Below are 25,000 nucleotides of genomic sequence, written 5' to 3'. Positions count from 1 at the left end.
TCTTTCACATTCCATATGGCCACTTTTTAGTACAACTGTTTCCTTCGTAGCGACCATTTCGCAGCTTGAAACTGAACGTGAAGTCTTGAAGACTCACCGGATCTCGTCGGCAGGACGCCACCGCCAAAAACCTCGATTCCATTTCCCGAAATGAACATTTAATTCGATTTGCAGTGAGTGTGTTACAATAATGGAATCCCGCCTGCCCTTACTTGGCGACGGTGGCAGTCCGATGCGTACCATAATTCAATTCCAGGATTCCCTCGGCTCGGCTCGGTTCGTGGCAAGGGGGTCAAGGGGGTCGACTCCCGGAGTGGGCACCACCTGTTTGATTAACCTGCTTGTTAGCCCCTTACCAAAGTAACCGGTGCCGAACGAGTGCGTACACGATGACGTACAGGATTGGTCTTTAATTAGGAACAAGACACCAATCACCACGACAACAGCGACAAGACCACTGCAGAGTTCTGCTTCCCGACCTCGTCGTCGGCTGCCAGCTGACTGGCTTTTAAGGAATGGCCACCTACGTCACGATGGAACCATTCGCTGATTAGTCTTGTTTTTGTGGACAAGCGTTGCCTACAAGTCATCGCGCCTCGGCGATAATACTGACAAACAAGCGTTTCCTTGAAGCCGCTACTGTCTCGATAACCCAGGGATAACGGGGCTGCATCGGCATCGTCTTGGAGACGACTAATAAGAAGAACACGAACCACACGAACACCACGAAGCCCACGTAGTAGATCGGATCGAAAGCAGACAAGGGATGGTGCTGGTTTAGGTTTCGCATTCAGTGCCCGCTCGATGAGTGGCAGGTTTGTGTTTCCATTGTCTTGGTAACCGACCCCCGCTTCTACCTCCTAACGAACGCTCCGTACCCCTTTCGCCTTCCCCGGGTATTGAGGTGAATCTCGAAGGCATATGAGTGAGTGACAGCGCACCATAAAGGTGTAGAGGTATTCGGTCGGATGCTCCGGGCGTGCTCAGGCGAGAACGCTTAGATAAGAATTCGAAACTATCCCCTCGCCACAACACTTTACCGTCCATCTGTCAGAACTGTTCATTAGATTGATGATGACCATCAGGATGCTTGCCGGGGGGTTGCTGTTATCGTGTACACTTGCTTGCTTCGCTATGCTTGTGAAGGTGCGAAAGCAGTGCAGACCTGTTGCATTCCACCTGTTGATTGTGTTGATTCGATTAACAAGCAATTAGTGCTGGCCCAGGGCTTATGCCCCGGCACAGCTGAAGAGCATTCGAGAGAAAATAGTACCACCACCAGCAGCAGCAGCAGCAGCAACAGGTGATTATAGGCATTCCAGAGATGAGGATAGGAGATTATTTCTTCTTTCCAGTGTTTATGCTTTGCTCGAAACATATTGTGTGCCATTCTTAACAATATTTTTCCTACAGACCTCTTATACCCAGCTCTTGACTCGCTTTGGCATTAAAATATCGATCGCTTGTGGCTCTGGTCGTAAAACTCACTTCAAACTGCGAATTTTCCTTGGCCAGACGAACGGCACAGACTATGCTACCGGCGGGCATGGAGCCTCCTGTCTGGCCGCTTTCACATACACAATGTTGTGGCCACGCGGAGAGACACTCACTTATCAACAAATTGATGAAACCCAATTATCCTGTACGTGCGATATCAGCGAGCGACATCAAGTGGTCGCACCAGTTAACACCTAAACCTTCCTTCGTCCTCCAGCATTCGCATTCGTGCTGGGCAGGAGAGAGCTCAATAGGAGAGAGTCACCATAAGAGTCTTTACGCTATGCGTTTGTGGTGGCGCCTTTCAAAAGCGAGTACGAGTGGTAAGCATGCTAATGCAGCCGGGAATGGGTTGTTATTCAATTAAAAAATCGCAATCCATCGGCGCCAACACTACAGTCCACCACCGTGGTTTCTGACTCTAGGATGATGTTCGGAACGATGTACGGTCAGCCATGGCCATCACGACTAACCCAAAAAGGATGATTGCTCGGTAGCTCGGTGGCAAGGCAAATTGCGCCATCCATAACTCAACCTCGAGGGTCGTGGTTGCCCCCCATTTTGCTGGGTAGTTCGTTTGCTTTTCTTCAATTCCGTTTTCTGCCGCTTTTTGTGCCGCTTCTTGGGACTTTTTGGTGGCGCACGCTAAGGAAATATCATTTTCCACGAAATTACCTGGAGGCTGTGAGGGGATAAGTTGGAAGTTTTCACTCGTCCACCCGTAAGCCTGCAAGGCGTCCCACCCTCCGGGGGGTCAAGCGCTCCTTGCAAGGAACCCGTTTTTTTCTTTCCGGGGAAGCTTTCACCACTCCCGAAGTCGTTTAACAGTTGACTGCGTTGACGGCATGAAATGTGTGAAAACTTTTTTGCTCTAAAGCACACATCGCCACCAGCTCCAACTCCTGGAACAAGTGAATCCAGTGGTGTCCACCGGGGAGCAGCCCTTTTCAGTTGGCAGAGCAGGTGAGAGAAGCGCTGACAGGCATCGCTACCACAACAGGGGTGCTCCTTTTTCACTTTCCCCCCACCAAAAAGGGAACAACGGGAAACATTTTGTTTGAATTTGGGTCAGAGTGTTTCGCTACGAGCGCGGAAAGCGTGAAAATGTAAATCACCGTCCGTGGATTTAAGGGGAACATCCAACGGGAGTTCAAGGTCTCATCCCGTCCCGGTCTACCCGCGCTTGGAATTAGTTCTCTTCGTTCAAAGCCATACTGCTCGGTTCATTCTGCCCTCCAAGCGCCAACTTCAAATGAAAAACACTAACCAATGTCTCGGCGGGTGCTCTCCATCCGCATCGGTGGGCCAAGGAGCGCTTTTAAAATTTTATCAAAGCATCGCCCAAAGAAAAGCGGGTAATTAAATTTCTTCGCGGCCACCGCACGGTGGACGCTTCATCTTCAGGGTTGAGCTCCCAGCGGGCGCATTCGAGTTCGAGAGTTAAGGGCAGCGATTAACGCCTATGCGTTGGCTCAACAGCAATCACAGCAACCGTCGCTTATCGCGCCCTAAATTTAACGATTTCGGCGTCTCGAAGGTAAACCACAGAAGCCACAATCTCCAATCAGGACACAAAAAAAAACCCCAGAAGTCTCAAAGCTCTAGAGGGATATCCCGACGAAAGTCTGCGGTTCCATATGGAAATCTATCATCGAAATCAGCAGATCACGAGGTGTGGAAGTGCGAACAACTTTGTCATTGAACGTCGTGGACGCTTGGATCTAGTCCAGGTGGAATGCGGAAGGACCGGTTCTCTCCTTGCAAAAAAGAACCACTTCGCTTGTCTGTTGCCTGTTTCTTAATTACATAATTTACGCGCCAGCGTTCGTCATAATCGAGTTGCGAGCTGCGAGCTGGCAGGCCTAATGACAGGCGACTGACGTGGAAACGGCACTACGCTCCATCATTATCATGGCCCTCATTCAGAGGGGCGCCTCGACTAGTTACCGATTAGTTGGGCCGTGCCTGTGGTACCGGTGGCCGGGCCTCGCTTGTTCGCTCGCTCGCTGGAGGAAGATAATTAACTAACTCACTAATTAGAAATGATATATTTCTCAGGTGAATGAATAATTTGTTTCGCATCCTCAACGCCTCAACTCGCTCGCTTAGTGGTCCCAAGAGAAGGAGGAGGAGAAAAGGAGGAATAGAAAGCGGTCGAAGGTACAATCGCCTTGGTGTCAAGAGTTGGTGTCTGGCTGGAGCCCTGGAGCCTCGAGTCTACGATGCGCTTCCCTGTAGAGTTGAGTGAGAAATGAGGATGAGTTCGACTCATCGATCCGGGGCATCCCTGTAGCATGCCCTGTAAATCCTAAATGCAAACGCTTTCGCCTTTCCCACAGCACACAGTGACTCGGTCATGGGGGTGTCGAGTGTCATTGAGCATCACGAGCTGCTGCTGGTGCTGCTGCACCCAACACCCAAGGGTTCCCGACGAAGGATGACGTTTGCATTTGCGGCGAGCGCCCATTTCCTCCCCACCCCCCACCGGGGTGGTAAGTGAATTCCTAGAGAGGCTAGAGAGCCGGGAGACAAATATTTGTACGCCCCTTGACTGCCAAACCGAACGAGTGCTTCCGGTGGTGATGGTCTGTGAGTTTAGTCTTCCCTCTTCAATTCTTGTGATGCCCTCAGTGATCGCCTCGGTCGATTCGATCGATCGGAACCCGCACCAGTATGGCAATAATCCTATTTGGCACTGAACCTGGTGAGTATCGTGCCGTTTACCGTTTAAGATGCTTAACGGCATCGTCTGCACTTCCTTCCGTGGAACATACCGTCACGTTACGGGAAGGGGAGTATAGGGAGCGACTTTGTCTGTTGAGCCTCTTGGACCGATGCCTCTCTCTCGCTTTCTGGCGTGACCGATGCACTCTGCACTAAGGGAGCTACTAATTGAAAGCCACCGCTGGCATGGTTTACCATCTGGAAGGAAGCTTACAACCAGGATCAGCAGTGACAACGGCCTGTTATTAGGATGTGCTGCCGCTAAGGGTGGCGTCAACTGGTACCATTCCGGTGGAAGGGTGGACGCCAGGGCGCACCAGCACCGCCGTGCCACAGTGCCGGAGTGACATCATAAAAGCATAATGGTGCATCCTTCGGCACAGAGTGCGGTGAAGTGTCTGGCAGGTTGAAAAGTGCATTTCCTTTGGCATTGTGCACGAGTTATGACGCCTGACGGTGGTATGTTTTCTGCTTTCCAAACCTGTCGCTCGCTCCCCCTCTCTCGCCCTGACTTATGCTGTCCTCGTTTTGTTCCTTGTCTTGCTTGGTGCTAGCAAAGTATTGTGTCTCGCGAGAGAGAGCGAGGATACGATGGACATCTTCCTGTTGCCGCTCGGGAACGGGTGAGGTTTGGTTTGCTGATTTCCCCAGAGCAACAAGTACACAACACCGGTTAACGTTGCTTAGTGTGGCACTGCACGGTCGTACGGACGTCCGTACGAATGTGTGGAACGGCCAGTGACAGTGTATGTATGTCACCCAAAAGAATAGCGAACGTCCATCTCGCCCTTGACACAGCTGGTTGAAAAAGAGTCACGAAATTAAGTATCCAAAAGTAAACATTAAGCTTTTGCCTCGACACCAGGCGCTCCTTACTCGGTGATGTAGACTGGTTGATGTCGACTAGCTGTCGGTTGGTGCCTGTTCCCGATTTCACTGTTAAATGATAAACGGAAGTCACATCTAACTGCAACAGCCATCCATTTGCCGGCTAACCACGAAGATTATCATCCGTCACTGTTTGTTATGAATAGTGCCAGTGAAGCGGCGATGATGTGTCACCGTGGGAGCAGCCACGTTAAAGCATACGCCAGCGAATGGCGGCGATGCTGGCGGTGAAAATGCATCAAATGCTTGCATGCTGCAGGTTTGCCATTCCCTATGTCGAGGAATGTTATTTACAGAGGGCAAAGGACGTGTAGGAGGATAAAAAAAACTCTGCATTCAGTCGTTTTCACCACCGTAAGCGTATGTGTGGGAAACTCGAGTTAGGGAAAGCTAAAAGGAAAATGACATGCACAATGCTGAAGTATGCTGCCCTGTTTTTTTTTTAGAAAAATACAAATCGAAAGTCTAATTTACAATAGTCTGAACATTTGATACGATTGATTGGTTAGGAAAATTCTATTGTAGGTTTCATCTAGCGTAGGTAATGCAACTTATGTTGGTTACTTATGATTAATATTGTATTATGCATGAAATATACGTATAAATAAACGTATAATACGTATAATCATCGTTCGATGATTAAACGCCTTTTCCTAACTTAGATTGAGCAATTTCTTTGATTTTACAATGTACAAACAGTAGTGCAACAACTGTTAGATAAAATCATGTGAGATAAACAGCCTTTTAATAGAAATGGATGAACTGGTTTGAATGAAATGCTTATCTTATCTGTTTTAGAGAGCTAGTAAGTCATGTTGTCATGTCCCACGTTGTAAAGCGAAAACGATGTACGTGCGATTGATTTCCAGCTTCACGCGATATTGACTTTTAGGGCCGAAACCGAACGTACATTGCCATAAAATGTAAAATCAAATCATAATCATTATCCAGCAAGCACAGCAGTAATATGCAATAATAAATAGCCGGCGTCATCACTTCCTCCACCCATTTCCCCACTCAGCAACGGCGCTAAGCGTCCGGAAACAATAAAAGTTTCCCAGATGGAGGCGCATGGTCCCAGATGGAGGCGCACGCTTCGCGCGCTAAATGTAGCCGTCGATGCGACCGGCACCGGTCCGGCTATTGTTTCGTTCACTTTGCATTTCCCTATTTTCTTTTCCGTTTTGCATATTTCCTATCAAACTCGCCCAAGCGTGCTGCCGAAGCAGTCGTGCAGCGAACGTCGACTGCAGCTGGCTGGGCTGAGTCTTGTTTTAATTTGTTTCGTCTGCCAGAAGCATGTTTGTTAATGAATTCAAATGTTGCCTGTAATTATCGTCTACAACAGGCAGTGTCGAGTGCACCACAGTGACGGTAACGGTGTCTACGAGCGAGTAGTCATCCGACAGGCTCTCGACTTCGGTATTGTTTTTGCGAACGAAATCCTTTTGCAATGATTTGAAGCTAATGGTAGCGTACAGTATTTGAAATGAACGATTGGTTTCGATCGATCGAATTTTCAGTGTACGGAGCTGAATGTGCAAACGATAAAATTTTAAATATTTCGCTGGAAGTAGCTTATACCATTCCGGTCCTTCTTATCCGGATCTGGAATGTGGTTGGCTGCTGACAGCTTACCTGCAGCTCGCAAAACCCACAGCACCGAACCGCTCTAATCGCTATCGATGATGTCAAACACGAGGCAAGTAACCCCTCGGATCACTTTAACTGACAAATACTTCGCATAACCAAACTGGCCAAAGATTCGTCGGTGGGTGTTTTGGTTCACCAGGGCTTGCGATGCGTGAGCGCATGTGTGTGTGCGGGGTATCGATCTCCCCTGCTCGCACACCTACCTCGCTTGCTGGTCTTCGAATTCTTCTGTCATGCCACGAGCGAGATTGCCAAGCTTAAGCCAATCCGGTGTGCCCGTTCTCTAAAAAGACAGCTGCTAAGGAATGCGAGGGAATGCAAACTTTGCCTTCAACGTTCTTTATTTATTTCTTTTTCGTCCATCTCTCGTCCCGGCACGTATCGAGTTCCACAGGCGCCGCATGCCGGTAGGGTGGCGCATGTTCGGCTTCTGCAGTTCCCCTTCCCTACACGGCAAAGGAGGTAAAGTCTGTCACTCGGTACGCTTCAGTGTGGCAGGCGTACCGTGTTGCTGAGCAGGAGAAAAGAGTGGCAATGCAATGTGCCGAGGACATGAATTTGATTTTATGGAACCCGATTACGCCTTCAGTTTGTTGTGGCTTAGAAAAGGGCGGACAATATTTAAAGCACCTCACAATGCAAAACCACACCGCGGAGCGTGGAGTTTAAAGAAAACAGCGCAAAACAAGTGGAGGAAAAGGTGGATATAATTCGTTTCAGGCCAACGCATGTTTTCAGCTTTGCGAACCGCAGTCGCTCGAGTCCGTTGTTCTGTCGCCTCTTTGGCTGGCGGCACTTCTTTCGTCGAATGGATTAGGAAGTTTGGGTGAGCTGTGGTGATGAGGTTTAGGGATGAATAAAAAAGTTTCCTTCAAAAGCACGTCTAGTGAAAAACCACATCGATTGTTTTCAAGAGGTTAAAGCCAGCGATGTTGGGGGGAAATGATGATGGTTATACAAAAGAAACAATTTGATACTGTTTATCACCGTAGTGTTCGTAGGAAATGGATGGAATGATTTCTTTTATGGTGTCATCAATAACAGATGGGGCATTCCGATAAAAGTATTATATAATCAGCATTGTCTTTAAATATTAGATAACATCTGAGTTATGTAGCAACTGTCTATTGAAGAAAAATGCTTAAATCGATTGCATTTTAATTGACAAAGCACGGACACCATTATTGGTCAATTGCGAACGGGATGTATTTGTAACGTTGCCAAAACTGGATAAAACATGATTAAGTTTATAAACATAAACAAAATTTAGTGAATTGTTCAGAGATGTATGCGACTATTTATATGCACAGTTAAACGCTGCATGTTTCCGTATTGGTTAGAAGCAGGAATTTATCTAAGACCGACTCTTCTGCAACAGACGAAGGCTAATAGAAATGCTTCATTATTGTTATTATTGTTTGATCATTAGACCATCACAAGTCCAACCAATTGAACCCATCAAGGGCGATGACGAGGCCCGACGACAAACTGTTGGTAACCTGTTGCCATTGGATTACGCTACACCATTTGCATAATCCATTCGATTCCAATTCGTTTATCTATCGACACGCGTGACGTGAAGATGCGGACATCAGATTAGCGGCTGATCTTACTACTCCACTAAACATTTCCTACAGTTCCTGATGGATTTTTTTCCTTTCTTTTAAACAATTGCCAACGAACAAAACAACATAATCATCAGCCCCCCATGCCGTCAAACACTCTGTGGTTGTTAGATTTAAAGTACATTCATCGAATTCACGAAGCCACCACATACATAAAACATAAGCGTTCCGCTCCCCACGGGGGGTGTCGAGCCGGGCTGGGAAAGCGCTACATTCGGCGCCAGCTCGGAAATTATTAATATTAATGTGCAAAGCTCAAGGCAACGTAGCATCGAGGGAAACGGGCATCTGCATATCATTGGCGTCGTGAGTCCACGCTCACGTCTGGATGGTGCGCTACGGTTCGCCACTTCAAATGCAGGATAAACACGTGCTCTCTCGCTTTCTCACCCGACCGACGACCAACAGGACATTCATTTACGTCGATCTCGAAGCACGGTAGTGACAGTGGCGGGTGGCATGAGCGCGTCTAACAAACAGTGGCCATGCCGTGTTCTTGCGCCCAGGGGTGTGCAATATCGGATCAGATTAGTTTGCAAAAAGAAAACGATTGACATATTTCACCTCGATTTCTTCGAAGGAAAAAGGCAATAGGACAAAAAAGAAGGCTGCGCCACAGGACCACCACGAACATGATTGACGTCAGGCTGACAAGCCGATGTGACAGTTGCCGGAGCGAGCGCCGAGGGCTATGTCGTTGGTCGGTGGGGGTTGTGGGGGTTGAAATGATAATTTTTATATCCTACACCACCACCCATCCCTCTGCAGGAGGATCACAAGGGCTGACGAAACGGGAGACGCTAAGATGGTTGGACCGTCTCGAGACAAGAACACCCAACGATGATGAAGGTCTGGCATCTGGCGGGCCCGTTTCAAGCTTCCCCACTGCTGTCCTTAGTAGCAAACTGAACAGCAACCCCTTGTATACCTCCTTCCATTCCCTTTTCTTCCTCCGCAAATTGGAAAACATATGCGACCTGCGGCACGACCGCCAATTTGTAACATTTTTCCAGCAAATCTCCCGGCAGCCAGGTCACTTTGGCGCCACCAAGGCAAACTGGTGAGCGTTGCTGAGGCCACTCAGAAAGAAGGGCTCACAGCATCATCGACGTATCGACGGAGCAGGGAGGCTGGCTCGCGTTCCATTTGTCACCGTCCACCGCAGACTGACCTAACCTCGGCCGATCGACCCAAGCTCGCTGCGAGGAAAACAAATTGAATTACGCCGTGTGCGGATCACCTCCGTCGGGTGATGGCTTCGAGACGAGACGAAACGAGAGCCAGAAAGCTGCTGCCGAAAGGCTTTCCAGTGAAATCGAACCACAAAAACCACAGGCAGACCCCGGCGCTGCTTGGGGAATTACCGGTTGATGGACGAAAATGGATTCGGGAGTGCCGGTTTTAAACAATTCATTTCGTGATTGCATTCGGCCTGGCAGCGCCTCCTCCTCCTCCTCCCGGCCGTAGCCCGTTGTTTGTTGACAAATCGTGTTTTGATCGCACACCATGGAACCATTCTCATCACTCCCTGATGTTGAATCTGCCTCTTGCTAGCACAGCAGCATATTTTTGCAGAAGAAGCGCGTGCGATTGCTTCCACTGTGAGCTGGATGTTTACTGTGTTGCGATGACATCGAGGCCATCGGTGTGGTTTGTGCTTGAGAGCCAGAAACGAGGAAGGGGAAAACGTTGGCCTCTGACGAGTTGCAAGAAGCATGGATTGTATTTGATTACATCCATGAATTGGTATTTTTATCTCTTCAACAATATCTCCTTTCTGCGGTTAAGGTAGACGCACCAGCGACTTGGATGCATATTACGCTGCGAAGCACGGTTCAGTGTTCGCTACGACGAGCAATTGAGAAAATACTTTACAATCAATTCTAGTCGATTAATCTTGCAGGAAACAATAACGAATCGATTTAAGGATGCGATTGGCGTCGTTTATCCCGTTACTTTTTTCAACCCAAAGAACTCCTGCCAACCAGTTCCGGTTCCGGTGTCTCGAATCGTGATGCTTTTCGTTTAATTCATTCCGGAAACAGCTTTCGGCAAATCAACGTACGAGTTGTGAAAATATTCGTTACAACGTGAACCGTTTTTTGCTTCAACAATTAGCCAGCGCCACTGTACATCGAGCATCGATGTTTTCATTTCATTCCGCGATCCACTGAACAGAGCAGCCCCGACAAAGGGTAAAACTATGTTGGCAAAATCCCTTTAAAACAATCAACCTGTGACCTGTGGTGTATCTGATGCAGTGAAAAATCTTTTTACTTTAGTCCGTAGTCAAGAGTTTCAATTAACGGAGCACGGACAGTACGGAGGTTTCCTGTAATTAATTCCCGAACCGTCCAACAACACTTGAAGGACTCCACTGCCAGTTACGACGAGCGAGCATTAATTTATGGCGTATGGCTCCCTACTGACCAGTCCCCTGGGGGAAGCTGGGGCGGTGATCAAGTTCACCGGCGCCAGAAATGGAAATAACTGCAGAGCGGCAACTCAGCGGGGACCAAGTTTGTGGGAATTCGTTTAAAACTTTTAACTAGAAGCAACACAACCCCCGCAACACTCGATCACTCTCTTGCTCTCTCTCTCTCTCTCACTTTCGTTCTATCTTACCTTAAGCCCGAGTTGTGCGATTTCTGGGTGACCGGAGTGCGCTTCTTCCGGTTACCGTAACCGTGTAGCCGGAGTGGATAGCCGGCATCCCCACCACCGGACACTGGAGGCCCATTGAAGGGTTGGTTCCGGTGAAGCAGAAGCCGCTGCAGCACGTCGTACGTACGCTCGGGTCGACTGGCGGACGATCCGGTCAGACCGGCCAGCTCATCTTCGAACGACAGACCGAGCGGATAGCCGGACAGTGGAAGGCCCGGCACCGGTACGCTCAAATCCTCCCAGATGCCGTTCTGGGGGATCGAGTTGCCGGAATAATCGTTCCGTAGCTCCGTCTCCCGGTACAGCAGCGGATTCACTGAGGAAAGGTCAAACCGGGAGTTAAGGTTAGGTCGAGTACCTTTTTGGGCGAGGGGGAGTTCACTTACCACCACGCTTCTGCGGATTGGATGGTTCTGGTTTGGCGTCACCGTAGCTCGTGTCGTCACTGGTCAGCTGATTCAGTCCGGGAGCCGTTCCATCGTGGTGGCCTGTAGAGGCGATGCGAGGTGGTTTATGGGAGAAAAAAAGCGTGTAAGTCACGTTGTTGGTGGCGCGATGGTTCGCAATACACTGAAAACACTCATCGTGTGGTAAACATTTGTCTTGTTTTACGAGATGTAGCATTGAGGTAATCTGGCCAACAAGAAAATATTTGATCTCCTCTCCTGCTGCTTTATCTGTTGGCGTTGTTACGGAAGGGTCGTCTGCCCGAATTGTCCGCTCATTTGCATTCGAAAGGTAAGATAAGAGAGCTCCGAAAGAGGCGCCAAGCGATAAATTTGGTCTAAAGTAAACTACTCGGCGATTACCGGGAACACTTCCTCGGAATTCCTCGCTTTCTCGGAACGTGAGGTTTTGTAGGACAAAACAAACATGTCGAGACTTACGCACCCGCTGCCTGATGGGCGTCACGCGTTTCGCAGACCAAATTCCCGGAGATGCCACGAGTCATGGGTGATTTGTAATCAAAAGACTCAAGTGAGTAGTTAGGTAGGGTGCATAAATCAAACAGCTCATGCTTTTATGCCCGATGATACCGATAGAAACGAGCGATTGAAATTGAAGTAATTAAAAGGATGATTAAATTTAACGATACGATAACGAATTTTGAGAATATTAGTTTAATGAAGGCTATTTGTAGTTGATAAAAATATTTGAATCTAACCCATTTACATCATAAAACTGGATTCAAACCATACAATTGTCCCATCAGTCAGTTTATGATACCGTTAATTTATCGGTGATATCATTAATCTCGCAGCCAGCTTTCCATTGGGGCTTTTCGGCAGCTCCATAAAAAAAACAAAGCGTTGCATGGTAGCTATCTAAATTGCGCATTTACTACGGCGCCTCATGGGCGTCTACAGCCATGGGAATGAAGACAAATTCAAATTGGAATTGCATTCGCGCGTTTCGTATCAAAAGAATTTATTCCTCATTTTTCCCTTCCACTCCCAACGCTCACGCCTCATTCCTGGTTCGGTGGGGTGGGAACTTCACTCGGCAAACGCTGCCCACCGCACACCACCTCCAGCTGCATCTGTGCCATGTTGAGGGTGCTCTTCAGCAGCTGCTCATTGGCGGTCATACAGCTGATGTAGTCCACGCGGATGTTATCCAGCGAGTTCGAGAATCCGGTCACCGCATCCAGCAGCTCGCTGGCGATGTACGTCGGCAGATCCTCGAGCGAGTTCATGCGTGCGTTCAGCTTGGCAACGATACGCTCCGGACCGAAGAACACGTTCTCACCACGGAACTCCTCGAACAATCCGATGCCCAAGTTACCGGACTCGGTAATATCGAGCCGACCGTAAAAGTCCTCGACCGTACGCTTCAGCAAGTCGCTTGCCGAGACAATGCAGTTCGTGTACGACACACCGGCCAGATTCATGTTGACGTCGGCACTCTGGCGGATGAAGCTAAGACACTGCTGGTCGACGGTGGGCGCCTGACGATTGACCTGCGACAGCAGCTCCTCCTCCTGCGTGATCGAAGTGCCGACAAAGGAACCCTTGACCAGGATCATGTTCTTGTGGAATTCGGCGATCTTGGCCGAGCTGCTCAGCCGGTACTCCGAGATCGTGTTGATCACGTAGTCCTGGATTTCCTTGTAGCGTGGCTGGATCTCGTTCAGCTTCTGGATCACGGCCACCGACTCCGGACGCTGCCCTACGACGGCCTGCAAATGCATTCGACCGATTAGATATTCTCTTCGGTTACTCCTAAAACACCACTTCCGGTTTTCCGGTTCAGAAGATTACTTACATGCGCCACCACTACCAACAACACTGCAGCAAAGAATGCCTTCATCTTGCCTGTGAGTCTCTCAAGGTATGCTTTTCGTTCACTGAACACTCACCGAATACCGATCTATGGAATTCGGAACCGGCTCTTTATACACTGGCCAATCGGGGGTCCAAATTTAAGGCAAAATGTGCTTATCGATCGGCTCCTACGGCTTATCGAGGCATTGATTTAGCCTTGGCTAAGCCGCGGTCGATTTTATTGTTCCGATAAAAGAACGGCCGAAGTTAATTCCTCGCCAAGCGGCGCTCGTTTTAGACGATGGCTCGAGATTACATTCGCGAATTGTAGCTGGTCATTCTGGTCTGGTACGGTCAACAGGATGTACTGGCTTACCGCGTGGCAAATCGACACGCTAAAGCGGAACCACATTGCAAAACGTGCGAACAATCGAGGCTTCTCCCCGTTTTCGAGCGTCTTCATTGGAAGTGCAACACTCTGATGGTGTGGGAAATGGTTTTTTTAAAGGTTCAATCTCCTTAAAAGGGCACCCGGAGTTGGTGCTTCATACGTATTTCCCAGGAGAAAGTAACACGAGAGTTTTGGAAAGAAAATTCAATTCCAAGAACCACGACGCTGGCGCTGGTGGTTTGCTGCTTGCGAACCAATCAATCATATCCCAACCACAATTCACTCGGAGACCGAAGTGGCCCCCGAAAAAGCATTTGCTTTCGGCACCTGGCACCGGCCAAAAATCGACCGTATGAAGCTAACAACCCTCGAGAGTGCGGGCGAGGTGGCAGGGCGATTGAAAGCACATTGTGAGAAACCCTCCGTTGGTCCTCTTGGGGGTACAGCGAAAAGGTGATGCTGGTGTGTATGCTGCCGACAGCACCTGTAAGGGAGCGGATCAAATGGCACCTTTCGGAACTTTCGACACCGATAACAATAATGTATTCTGTATTTGCAGCCGGTCCCTCGCGATAATGCAATTTTTAAAGCGGTGTTCGTCTGGTGGAAAGCAAAAGGTAGCGGCAATCCCGCAGACTCATCATTACTCTTGGGCTTACTACCGGCTAAAGGTAGCCCTCGAAAGGTTCGATTTTTATTAGATCCGGGACCTTCTGTGTATCATACAAGATGCGTACAGAGCACGGCGGACACTAAGGTGTGCTCGCCTACGGTTCGGTCGGAGTTTCGGGCTCCAGCTGTCCCTGGCAGACCTGCACGATCTGGCTACGGGCGATGTTGAGCGTGGTCAGCAGCAGCTGCGTACCAACCTCGAGACAGCCCTCGTACACTTCCTTCACCTCGCCGAGCTCACTCTCGAACTCGACCACCATATCGAACAGTTCCGTCGCGATGTACGACGGATTGTCGCGCAGCTGCTCCAGCTTCTCGTTCAACTTTTCGACGATGTTTTCCGGTGCGTAGAAAATGTTCTCTCCCCGAAACACACCGAAGATACCGGTCCCGGTGTACTGGGATTCGTCCTCCTGGATTGTTGCGTAGAATTTCTTCACGATGCCACCCAACCGATCGTCCACCGTGTTGATGCAGTTGGTGTACGAAACACCGACCAGGTTCACGTTCATGTCGACGCTGTTGCGCACAAAACCGAGACAGGTGCGATCGACTTCTGGCTGTTGCGCGTCGAGGATCGTAAGTAGCGTCTGCTCCTCGGTGATGGCACCGCGCACGTACTGATCCTTCGAGCCGATGATGTCGTTGTGGAAGTTGTAGACAACCTGCGAACTGTTCAGGCGCGCTTCGGTTAGCCGGTTGATCACAAAGTCCTGTATCTCTCGGTAGCGTGGCTGCAGTTCCTTCAAGGTCTCGATCACTCCGATCGTTGGTTCACGTTGAGCGAATGTTGTTGCCAAGGTGCTGGCGATCACGAACAGGACTAGCTTTGTGGCCATCTTGTCGGTTGGTGGGGGTAGGATACTCGGGGGGATAAGAAGACTTTTCTGATGGTATACTGCACTGGCTGCTGCTCGAGCTGGATTATGGTTGGTTATGCAGAATCGTAGCATTATATACTCTACCCCCATGTCTCTGCAATGCTAATGGCGTGGTGTCTTTGTTTACCTTCGGTGAACATCCGATTGTAATGTGGCATTGGTCATCTCCTTTCTTCAGACTGACATTGAGATGGGTTCGCTTTATCAGTTTGATCAGACATTTCATTAGCCATCGGCTCAGTAGGTCAGTTCAGGCTGTGATTGCTCATAGATGCAGTCACTGCACATCCGCTCTTTATATGCATCCATTTTGTGGAAGGTCACTTATCCGCATCTTTGCATGCAGTGCCATCCCATTCATTCAACAGAAACTCTCACGCTTGCTCTGAGTCAGTCTGAGGCGCTTAAGTCATCCACCTGGGCTGTAGCCAACACCAATCCCACCCGTTCAACAATTGATTTCTACAGTGATTGACAGAATGCTGGTTGATAAGCGACGTCCCGGTGTGCCACTTCACAGTAGCGGGTGTTTCGATTTAATTACCCCCCCTCGCGTCAGGTGACCGGCTACGACTTGCGAAAGGTCTCCGATAAGATGCCGCGGTCGACAAGTCGTGTTTTCCCGTGATTTGCAATCTCGGCTGTTCAAAGAGATCAGCCGATCTGTAAAGCGGAAACACTGGATCCATAAAATAGCCAAACTTGCAGCCCCTATCTAATCGTCGCGATGAGATTACCGAGAAGCGGCCGGATTTGGGTGGTTGACATTGTACATTCGCGAGTAAAACAAGTGACCGCTTATTTTTAGAGCATTCTCCCGGATTGGCCACTTTTATGCCGATTCATGGCGATTAACTGCGTGCATCAGTGGACGGATGTCGATGAATGGTAGTCTAAAATGGGCTTTGCCAGTCTAAAAATATATTTGCGCCCATTCATCGATTCAGCCATCATCACCTTTGACCAACATTAATGATAAGCCAGGAGCCAGACAGCAGCAGTAGCCGCAGCTGGTACCAACAATTGATAAAACGTTGATTGGTTTCATAATTTCACCCTCATCCCTCAAACATGATGATGGCATGATGTTTCTCCCTTTAATTTCCTCCCAGAAAACAACAGAGAAATGGGTACCATACCTGTGTGGTTGTTGTTGTTTTTTAAGAAATTGGTGGGTCACAGAAGCAGCAAAATGGATGAGCAAAAAACAGAATGGAAAAATGATACGGAACCAGAAGGAATCACCGGCAAATACCGGTGACCGGTGGCTGGCTTTGAAATTGGGAAAGTTTCTGCTATGCACCGAAATTCCTCGCGTCGGCTGACACCACAAGAAAGCCGTCGCCCAACCGTCTATAAGCACTACAAACACAATCTAGGGTCGTGGTTCACCATCTCACAGTGTGTTGTTGAAGTTGGCAAAGTTGGGTCACAGGGCGGCCCGGGAACAAAAAAAAAAAATTTTCCTGCCATGGCCTCTTGCTGCCTTTGAACGAAACTCTCTACCCAACCAGATGGTTCGTAGCGCATTAGTGGTAGAGGGAACATGAGGTTCATTGTTTTGTCATCTAGATTTGCTGTTATGATTAGTCCTGGGCTTAGGTTTGTGGTGTCCAGTGGTCTGGAGCGCTTTTCCTTTCATGTGCTACCGGGGGGAGGAGTTACGAAATGTTCCAGTTTTATATCTGGCTAAACTACTACATGAGCTCATCTTCAGTGTAGGACTTCAGAGTGCATAAAGTGTTAGTCATCAAGCATTAAGCTTTATGATATTTATGGAATGACTGTATTGAAGTGTTTCGTCTAAATAATTTCGAGATAGAGTTGATTAAAGCGAGTCCACCGGACAGATATGGCATTATTGAGCGAGCAAACGATACTTAGTGCATCGTTGGTGCTCTTATCGATCATTCCAGAGATCCGATGCTCCCGCGCGCGTCTACGTCAATGTCTGGGACAGCAAAACAGTAGGTGAAGTAGCAAAAACAATATGACCCACCATCATACTCGCTAGACTACAATTGCTAGGTTACGATCAGTTCGAAGTGCGACAATATTCTTCACTCTCCCACGGCATGCCACCGTACGGCACGTGTCCTGCGGTGGTCGTGCATTTGCCCTTCCGGCGCGATAAAGTTCCGAGAATAGGGCGCCCAATCAGTATCGTATCGGTGCAATTCTTTTTTAATACAACTGTTTGCCGAAGGATTAACCACTGGAGAGTCTACCCTTTACTGTGCATCCCCGACGTTAAGTGTAGCGCGCCCTTGACTGTTCGCCTAGGAAGGGCGGAGGGGGGGGGGGAGGGGCAGATGGTTGCGGGCCTGGAGCCGGCCCTAACCGAACGTAATCGGCATGACGACGCAAGCGATAGTACGATGGAGCTTTTGTCAATGGTTCGCACCGTCGTATCGATTTTCGCACCATATGCCACCCCCTGCTGGGTGAGCATAATGCATCAATCATGCTTCAATTAATGTCTCATTATGCATACACTGGTTTGGCTTAGAAAGCGGGGGAGAGTTGCCAATACGTTATCGGTAGATAGCAGCGAACCAACCGCAGGAGGTATGTGGTCCGTAGTAGGTTTCGATTTCAGAATTGATGCTCGAATGCTCCTCAATTGCCGTCTGCGGAACTCCTATGCCCTCTATTCCTGGTAGACTGGTGTGCGAGTAGCATGAGCTAGAACACCAACACTAGGCCAAACCCCCGGAGGTAGTTCCCGGGCTTTGCTTTGCTTCGACTTCGTCAAGTGCTTCTTCGTGTTTCGTGATGATGAAGTACTTGAGCGAGTAGTGTCAAGGTTGTATAAAACGTAGAGACTACTCCTCGGCAAACCGCAAACCATTGCGATCCTTCGAATCGAATAGACAAAACCGTTTTCGCATTCCAGTAGCTTCACTTCCAAAATGAAAGCATTCGCTTCCACGGTTACCCTATTGTTGGCAGTGCTAGGAGTAAGTTTTAGAGCCGGACCTCCGTGCTAGTACAACCGTTCATACGAATTCTGATCCCCGTTCCACAGGTTACGCTTGCACAGCGCGAGAACTCGCTACGTGTGATCGAAGCATTGCGTGAAGTCCATCCGGCCTATCGGGAGCTGAGAAACTATGTCGTCAATGCCGTGGCCGGTGCCAAGCTGAACAGCTCCGAGGTAGTGTTCAAGTTCAACGTGGACATTGCCGAACGCAAGGAATCGTTCCTTCAGAGTGCCATCAAGGCCGAAACGGGCGTACTGCGGCAGGTGAATGGCCAGCGCCCGGAAGTAGAGACGACTTGCTTGGGCTTCCTGCGCCAAAGTGTGGACGTGAACATGAATCTAGCTGGTGTTTCCTTCACGAACTGTTTGAACAACGTTGATGCGGCCCTGTCGGAGGAGGTGGTGCGCATCTACAGCGAGCTGCAGGTCAACGAAACGTCCTACGTCAACCTGAGCGTGTACGATGTGTTCCGGGGCCAGAACGTGTTCGTCAATCCGCAGACGATCGTCGATCGGTTGCTGGAGAAACTGTCCGCCCTGCAGCAGGCGCCGGTCGAGCTGTCGCTGGAGCTGGCCGAACTGGTCGATGCCTTCGAAGCTCGGCTGGGCGATGTACGGGCAGCGTACGCCGGCTGCTTGTCCCTGAACGATAAGCTGCTGGAGCAAACCCTCAACACGGTGCTGGTGCAGCTCCAGCAGATCTGTCTCGGTGTGTTGCTACCAGCCGATTCGACCGACCAACCGGCCGAAACGGAACCAGTGGAAACCGAACCCACCGAAACGGTACCGGTGGAAACGGAACCGACCGAACCGGCTGAGACGGAACCGGTCGAGATCGTACCACCGGTGCCGGAAACTCCTGCTCCTGCCCCGGGTGATGTAAAGTAAGGGTGGAGCACCGATCGTGTGATGTGAATGTGAGCGAATATGATTTTCAATAATGGAGTTTAAATAAATCTTTTGTCAACTAATCTATGTCTAACATGTTTACGTATACGCTTCCACAAATGAAAGAAAGAAAGAAAATTTAATGTAGCAAGAACGATTTGCGATATTAAATGATCGATGCAGTATTTAAGAGAGAACAGTAGCTTCCAAAGTGGTTAGCATTTTAAAAGAATTGGTTCAAATTCATATTGTTAAATAAAAACAACTTAAGGACATAGCTTAAAATATCTTAAATAATACCATATCCCAAATAGTTTTCCAAATGTTACAACTGCGCCCTTACGATTATTAGCGATGGATTGTTTAACATTTCCAATATTCCTCTACTGCTTTGATTTTATGCGCTTTGATGCTTAAACATCTGTCTAATTTTGTACGCTACATCATGACCTAAGAATTCCAATCAATAGTGCACCCACATACATCCAGGTTATGTGACACAGTTATACTTGATTGAGCACAATCGACATGTAAATGCAAAGGAGGGTATGTTTGTTTGGTGAATCTGCATAAAATGCAACCCTCGATCATGTTGGTAAAAATGGTTTGGCAATGACATCAGACTCTTTCACAGTCCAAACCTCCCAGTCATGCAAACGCACCCCATGAAATTCCTGCCACAAATCGAATTCCAGCAAATTGATCGATCGTTGTTTGCTATCTTCTGCATTTATTGATCGCGCTCTATCTGCTGTCCTGTACACCGCCTGCCAGCTCCTCCAGCTGGGTTCTTCAGAAAGGTGGTTCACACTTCTCCGCTGATGCATCTAGAGGGCCAAATCGACGAATCAAAATAAGAAACGCAAAATCCCGGCCTCGCAGGGCTTAAGATAATGATTCGCGGAACAAAAACAATAAAAAAAAAACTACCGTTGACTCACAAGTGCTTCCACCGACTGCTTATCAGCGCTACCGTCTTAACGAACCGATAACGCCTTGGGCCTCTCGTAGACGCTTTGGAGTGCGATAAGCTTGGGGGTGCTGCCTGTTGGCCACCCGGTATAAAAGAAGTGCGCTGGTCACGCGCAGCCCCATTCTACGATCTACGGGGACCGCGATTGACGTCAAGTGTTGCACCATGAAGTCACTGGTTTGGTTGGCGATTGCCGCGGTCGCCATCGGGGTGAGTGTTTTAATTGTCTGCGATTCTTAGGATGAAGGGTTCTAATGCAATCTCGTTCGATCTCTTTGATTGCCACACCATAGACCGTCGCTGCGGAGCGTGATGAGACGTTGCAGCTGTTCACGCAGCTCAAGCGCACCAAGAAGGGCCGCCGGTCGGGCAATGAGGAGTTCGTGACGGTCGTGCAGTCGGAGCTGCTGCTCGCCGAGGAAGAGTTTGTGCGCTCGTCGATCAACAGTGAATCGTCCGTGATCGAGCAGCTGTCCAGTAGCGACGCCCAAGCCAGCGGTCCGCACTGTGTGGCGTTCATCAAGCAGAAGGCCGAAATCATGATGAACCTGGGTGGCATCTCGTACACCGCCTGCCTGAACCGTGTCGATGATCAACTGTTCAAGGAGCTGTCCGATGCATCGGAAGGAGCTCTCACGCGCGAGGACTATGATCGTGCCAACGTACTGAATGCGTTCCGCGGTGAGAACATCTTCGTCGATCCGGCACGTATCCGCAGCAAGCTGCAGGAACGTATGCAGGGCTCGTTCCAGCTGCCGGTCGACCTGGGCAGCGACAAGATCGCCGAAGTCAAGAACGAGATGACCCAAGTGAAGGCGGACTTTGTCACCTGCATGCAGAAGGCACTCGGCGACTTGCAGCGCGCATTGAAGGCTACCGAAGAGCAACTGCAAATCGTCTGTGCTGGCAAGCAGGGCTAGCAGGGGTCGTAAAGCGGCTTGCGTCATGGATGAATGCATTACGGAAATGGCGTTGAATCGAATCTAATATACTTTTGTTTTTGATAAGCATTTTTGAATGTACTTATTTATGTTGTATAGTTGTAGTAAGTTTACTCTATTCCCTTTTTCGATGGACACGAACACTGGGAACAATAAATCGTTGGCTTTCTATTTTGCGATTTCTATTGGTGTGCGTTGTTGGCAATTGACTATCTGGTGTATGTTAGCTACGAAGAAGATATTTCAATGCAATAACTCACGTAAGATATTAATAAATGCATGCCTCCAACAGCTTTCTATTCTTTTAAAAATGATTTTTTCATAATTAAATTGAAATCATTATATATTTTAATGGGTTTATTTTTAAGATTTTATTTAATAAAATGTATATCGATACACAATCAACTTGTCATAGAAAAATATATTGAGTATCAATTAAATAAACAATGAATCTAATAATTTTAAGATCGATATCGCGTCCTCGATAGCAGATACCTCAACAGTTCATCGTTTTATCACAGTGGAATAGAGCATTCTTTCAGTGTTATTCATACAAAAAATCATCCCTAGCGTAGAAATACTTTCATGCAATGTCTGTCCTGTAGCGAACAGTATCCTGAGGGAGGACTTGAACTGTCCTGATTACCCGTTACGATTTAATTTGCAGCCTTTCTCACCTTGAACTGATCTGTCCTAACGTTATCGGGCATGTAACCATATTTGCCCATTTGCCAAAATTTGCCAGAACAGATTTCAGGACAGATACTGTATCTCTGCATTATGCTTCCAGGAACAGCCGATATCTGTTTGCCGGTTTTGTCTGACCAAACAAGTGCAAGCGTACTGCCGGCCTTCATACGTCCGCGATAATTCCGGATGATCTGTGCAAACAGAGGCTGCTGGGGCTCTCTTAAATCATTGTGAGCAGGAATATCAAAGTTTTAACGCCATCCCCAGTGGAAACAAGAATGGCGAGTTCCAAACTGTAATCTTGGGCAAATAGTGGATCCAGATTCCGATGCTGCGTAGCGCGCCTCGGAGTAGTATTTAAGGTAGCAGCAGCGAGCGTTAGGTATCCAGTGTGTTGGTCCCAGGAGATTTTGAAACAGGTCTATCTTCTGTATCAAACGATGAAATCTATTGTGGTGTTGTTGGCCATCGTGGGCGTCGCTTCGGCCGCCCGTCCGGACGCAGTGGAAGTGATTACCACCTTCAAAGAAATCGCACCACAGTACAAGGCAGCCTTGGACCAGCAAGAATCGACACTGGCCACCGTGAAGACCAACGTGACCACGCAGTTGGTGAACTTCCATATGGATGTGATCAACTCGAAGGAAGTCTTTGTCGATGCGGTCGTTGAACGTGAGGACTACATTCTGAGCCAGATCGCTCTGCAGACCACCGCCGATACCGTGTGCCTTGGATTCGTGAGAATGAGCAGTGAGATGACGGTCAACCTTGCTGGTGTGTCGTTCACCAACTGCATCAACGCGGCCGACCAGGCACTCAGCGACAAATTGACCGAATACAGTGGATCGCTCGGTGATTTGGCCTCGCAGCTGACGCAAATGCGCCTGCTCGATGTGTTCCGCGGCGACAACATTTTCTACACTCCGGCCAGGATCAACCAGAAGTTGAACGACAAGCTGCTCGCACTGCAGGAAAACCCGGGTCTGAATGCGGCTGAAATTGAGGTGCTGGTAGAGGGTGTCTCCCAGGATTTGGGTGCTATCTTGAACGGCTACAACACCTGCATGGCCGATGCATCCTCTCTGGCTGAGCAGGGTCTCTCCATGTGCGTTACTCAGATGACGGTGATCTGTGGAGCCGTGCTGGAGTAAACCACCCAGTAGTGGTGATCCGATCCGATTCATAAAATGTCCGAGAATTTGATGCCGAATGACCAATAAAAGCAATTAAGCAAATACAAACAAGTGCATTCGTCGGTTGGAGGACTCTTTGACGCTAGCCATTAAGTAGAAGCTAATATTGATGACCACTAAGATTAGGTGGTTGGATGAATGGGACAAATTTAATCGTCTGATGGTTGTGTTAAAAATTGGTGACGAATGCTTCAGCTTCTTGCTTCATACCTGATACGAGCAGTAAAATTCAGCATAAACAGTGAGAAAATTGGGAAATTTTAATGAAAAAAAGTTTAAATGAAACGTGAACGTACGCCAAGCCAAAAGTCGTAAACGAAACGCTAAATCGAAGATTCTTCTTAATACCTTTCCCTGTTCCTTCATCACTTACGTTTTTTTTTTAATTAATGCTGTAATGAGCTGTATTAAAAAATGTGTATCTGCTTAGGATATACAACACATCTAGCTTAGTGTTATTGCATTATTACTCCACGCGAGTGTAGCTTATACTCATTACGTATGGGTAGGAGCTACACCGACATCGATCTAAAGTTTGTAAAATAAATCATGTCATGTTTTTATACAAAAGAAATTCAAGAGGATTTTTTTGTACTGCCCAAAGAATAATTAATGGTCAATTTATACAATTATATAGTAGTTTAGCCCTAGTTTATCCCCCCTTAAGTGGCTAAGGGAACATGATTTAGAACTTTAAATTCTGGCTGCATCATTTGTTTCTACCTATGACAACTGTCGAGGATATCTACTAATATCGCTGAAATATCAAGCAAAATCATTCTTACAGACTGGAATATTAACTTGAAAAGCATGGCATATTTATTTAAACACGATTCAGTCATGCATAACGTTATGGTTATTTACATTCCTGGTCATGATGCCTTCGCTTTTACTAAATACGAATTTCTACGAAAATATTTCGCACTTTTCAGCATTCATTAGGGCAGTGTTTAGGTGTAATGAAATTCGGTCTACCGCTTATGCACTTATGCAACTGCCAACATCGAAACGTTGCTAGCCCAACATTTTAAAAGTTACGATTAATGCGGCCACAAACAAACCGTTATCCTTTTCTTACCCATCGGCCCAGTACAAATGTTTACCATCGACCATAACTCTTTTGAACACTTCAACAACCGTCTGGCATTATCAATCTTCTTCGTTTACCTTTGCATTAGAAAGATAAGAAATTTGCGGTGACCGCGATCGCGGGAGGTGCGTTGATTCGGCTATTTAACCGCGCGGAACCGGGACCGTTGGCACCCATTCACTAGCAGCGGCCGTACTTTGAAAGTGAAAATGAAACTGTTGATCGTGCTTTCGGTTATTGCTAGCGTGGCCTATGCGGCTCGTCCCGGCGCTGTGCAGGTGATCGATACGTTCAAGGAAGTTGCTCCCCAGTACGCGGGCAGTCTGATCGAGAACGAGCAGAAGGTAGAGGAGCTGCAGCACAACGGCACTGATGCGATCGCACAGTTCCATACGCAAATCATCACGGTCAAGGAAGCGTTTGTCGGAAACGTCATTCGCGAGGAAGAAACACTGCTGGCCGCGGTTGAGGCAATTGGGGAGACGTCTGTGGTGTGCACAACGTTCATCACCACCGCCGAAGATGCCAACGTGAACCTGGTCGGTGTGTCCTTCACCAAGTGCATCAATGCCGCCGATGATGCCCTCAACACTACGGCTGCGTCGTACTACAATCTCATCGGTGAACTGGGCGGCTCGCTGACGGATCTGCGCCTGTTGGATGTCTTCCGCAACGACAACGTTTTCTACACGCCCGACAATATCGTGCAAAAGCTGCAGGACAAGCTGGCCAGCCTGGCCGGTACTAATTCGCCCACAACCGAAGAGATGCAGGAGAACATCGACGCACTGGTTGACGAATTGGAAGGCATCAGGGATGCTTACATCACCTGCATGACGGCTGCCGATGATGCACACAGTCTGTACATGACTCTGGCTCGCTCCCAGTTGGACCTCATTTGCGGTCCCACTGTCGTCGTCGCGTAATATGGGCTGCGATATCCTTGTTCCTTTGCCTCTGATTCAATAAAGCTCTGAATTTCC

General features: G+C 48.4%; 4 protein-coding genes across 5 annotated transcripts in view; 3 read left to right on the top strand and 1 right to left on the bottom strand.

Moving 5' to 3' along the window:
- LOC126571290 (uncharacterized) overlaps positions 1-25,000 on the bottom strand; it is a 30,895-nt gene that overhangs the window by 3,443 nt on the left and 2,452 nt on the right. For both annotated transcript variants that reach the window (XM_050229657.1, XM_050229658.1), the window contains exons 3-4: positions 11,438-11,539; positions 11,013-11,367 (exon numbers count right to left, since the gene is read on the bottom strand). In XM_050229657.1, coding sequence (XP_050085614.1) covers positions 11,013-11,367; positions 11,438-11,539 — 457 coding nt within the window. The remainder of the gene's footprint in view (positions 1-11,012; positions 11,368-11,437; positions 11,540-25,000) is intronic.
- Positions 18,064-19,213, top strand: LOC126571291 (uncharacterized). Its single transcript, XM_050229659.1, has 2 exons — positions 18,064-18,219; positions 18,288-19,213. The coding sequence occupies exons 1-2, from the start codon at positions 18,172-18,174 to the stop codon at positions 19,128-19,130; spliced, it is 891 nt and encodes a 296-aa protein (XP_050085616.1). The 5' UTR covers positions 18,064-18,171; the 3' UTR covers positions 19,131-19,213.
- On the top strand, positions 20,172-21,113 carry LOC126571293 (uncharacterized). Its single transcript, XM_050229661.1, has 2 exons — positions 20,172-20,313; positions 20,397-21,113. The coding sequence occupies exons 1-2, from the start codon at positions 20,269-20,271 to the stop codon at positions 21,021-21,023; spliced, it is 672 nt and encodes a 223-aa protein (XP_050085618.1). The 5' UTR covers positions 20,172-20,268; the 3' UTR covers positions 21,024-21,113.
- Positions 22,149-22,885, top strand: LOC126571292 (uncharacterized). The gene has a single exon (XM_050229660.1). The coding sequence runs from the start codon at positions 22,175-22,177 to the stop codon at positions 22,883-22,885; it is 711 nt and encodes a 236-aa protein (XP_050085617.1). The 5' UTR covers positions 22,149-22,174.

The sequence above is a fragment of the Anopheles aquasalis genome, chromosome 2, assembly GCF_943734665.1.
Source record: "Anopheles aquasalis chromosome 2, idAnoAquaMG_Q_19, whole genome shotgun sequence".
Taxonomy (NCBI): Eukaryota; Metazoa; Arthropoda; class Insecta; order Diptera; family Culicidae; genus Anopheles; species Anopheles aquasalis.
This window is presented reverse-complemented; position numbering and strand designations above follow the sequence as displayed.

What these genes read in the sequence shown, in the direction of transcription:
- LOC126571291 (XM_050229659.1), top strand. Translation starts at nt 18,172, where the DNA reads ATGAAAGCATTCGCTTCCACGGTTACCCTATTGTTGGCAGTGCTAGGA. An exon ending in TATTGTTGGCAGTGCTAGGA is followed by an intron (nt 18,220 to 18,287) that starts GTAAGTTTTAGA and finishes CCCGTTCCACAG; the next exon opens with GTTACGCTTGCACAGCGCGA.
- LOC126571293 (XM_050229661.1), top strand. Translation starts at nt 20,269, where the DNA reads ATGAAGTCACTGGTTTGGTTGGCGATTGCCGCGGTCGCCATCGGG. An exon ending in TTGCCGCGGTCGCCATCGGG is followed by an intron (nt 20,314 to 20,396) that starts GTGAGTGTTTTA and finishes GCCACACCATAG; the next exon opens with ACCGTCGCTGCGGAGCGTGA.
- LOC126571292 (XM_050229660.1), top strand. Translation starts at nt 22,175, where the DNA reads ATGAAATCTATTGTGGTGTTGTTGGCCATCGTGGGCGTCGCTTCGGCC.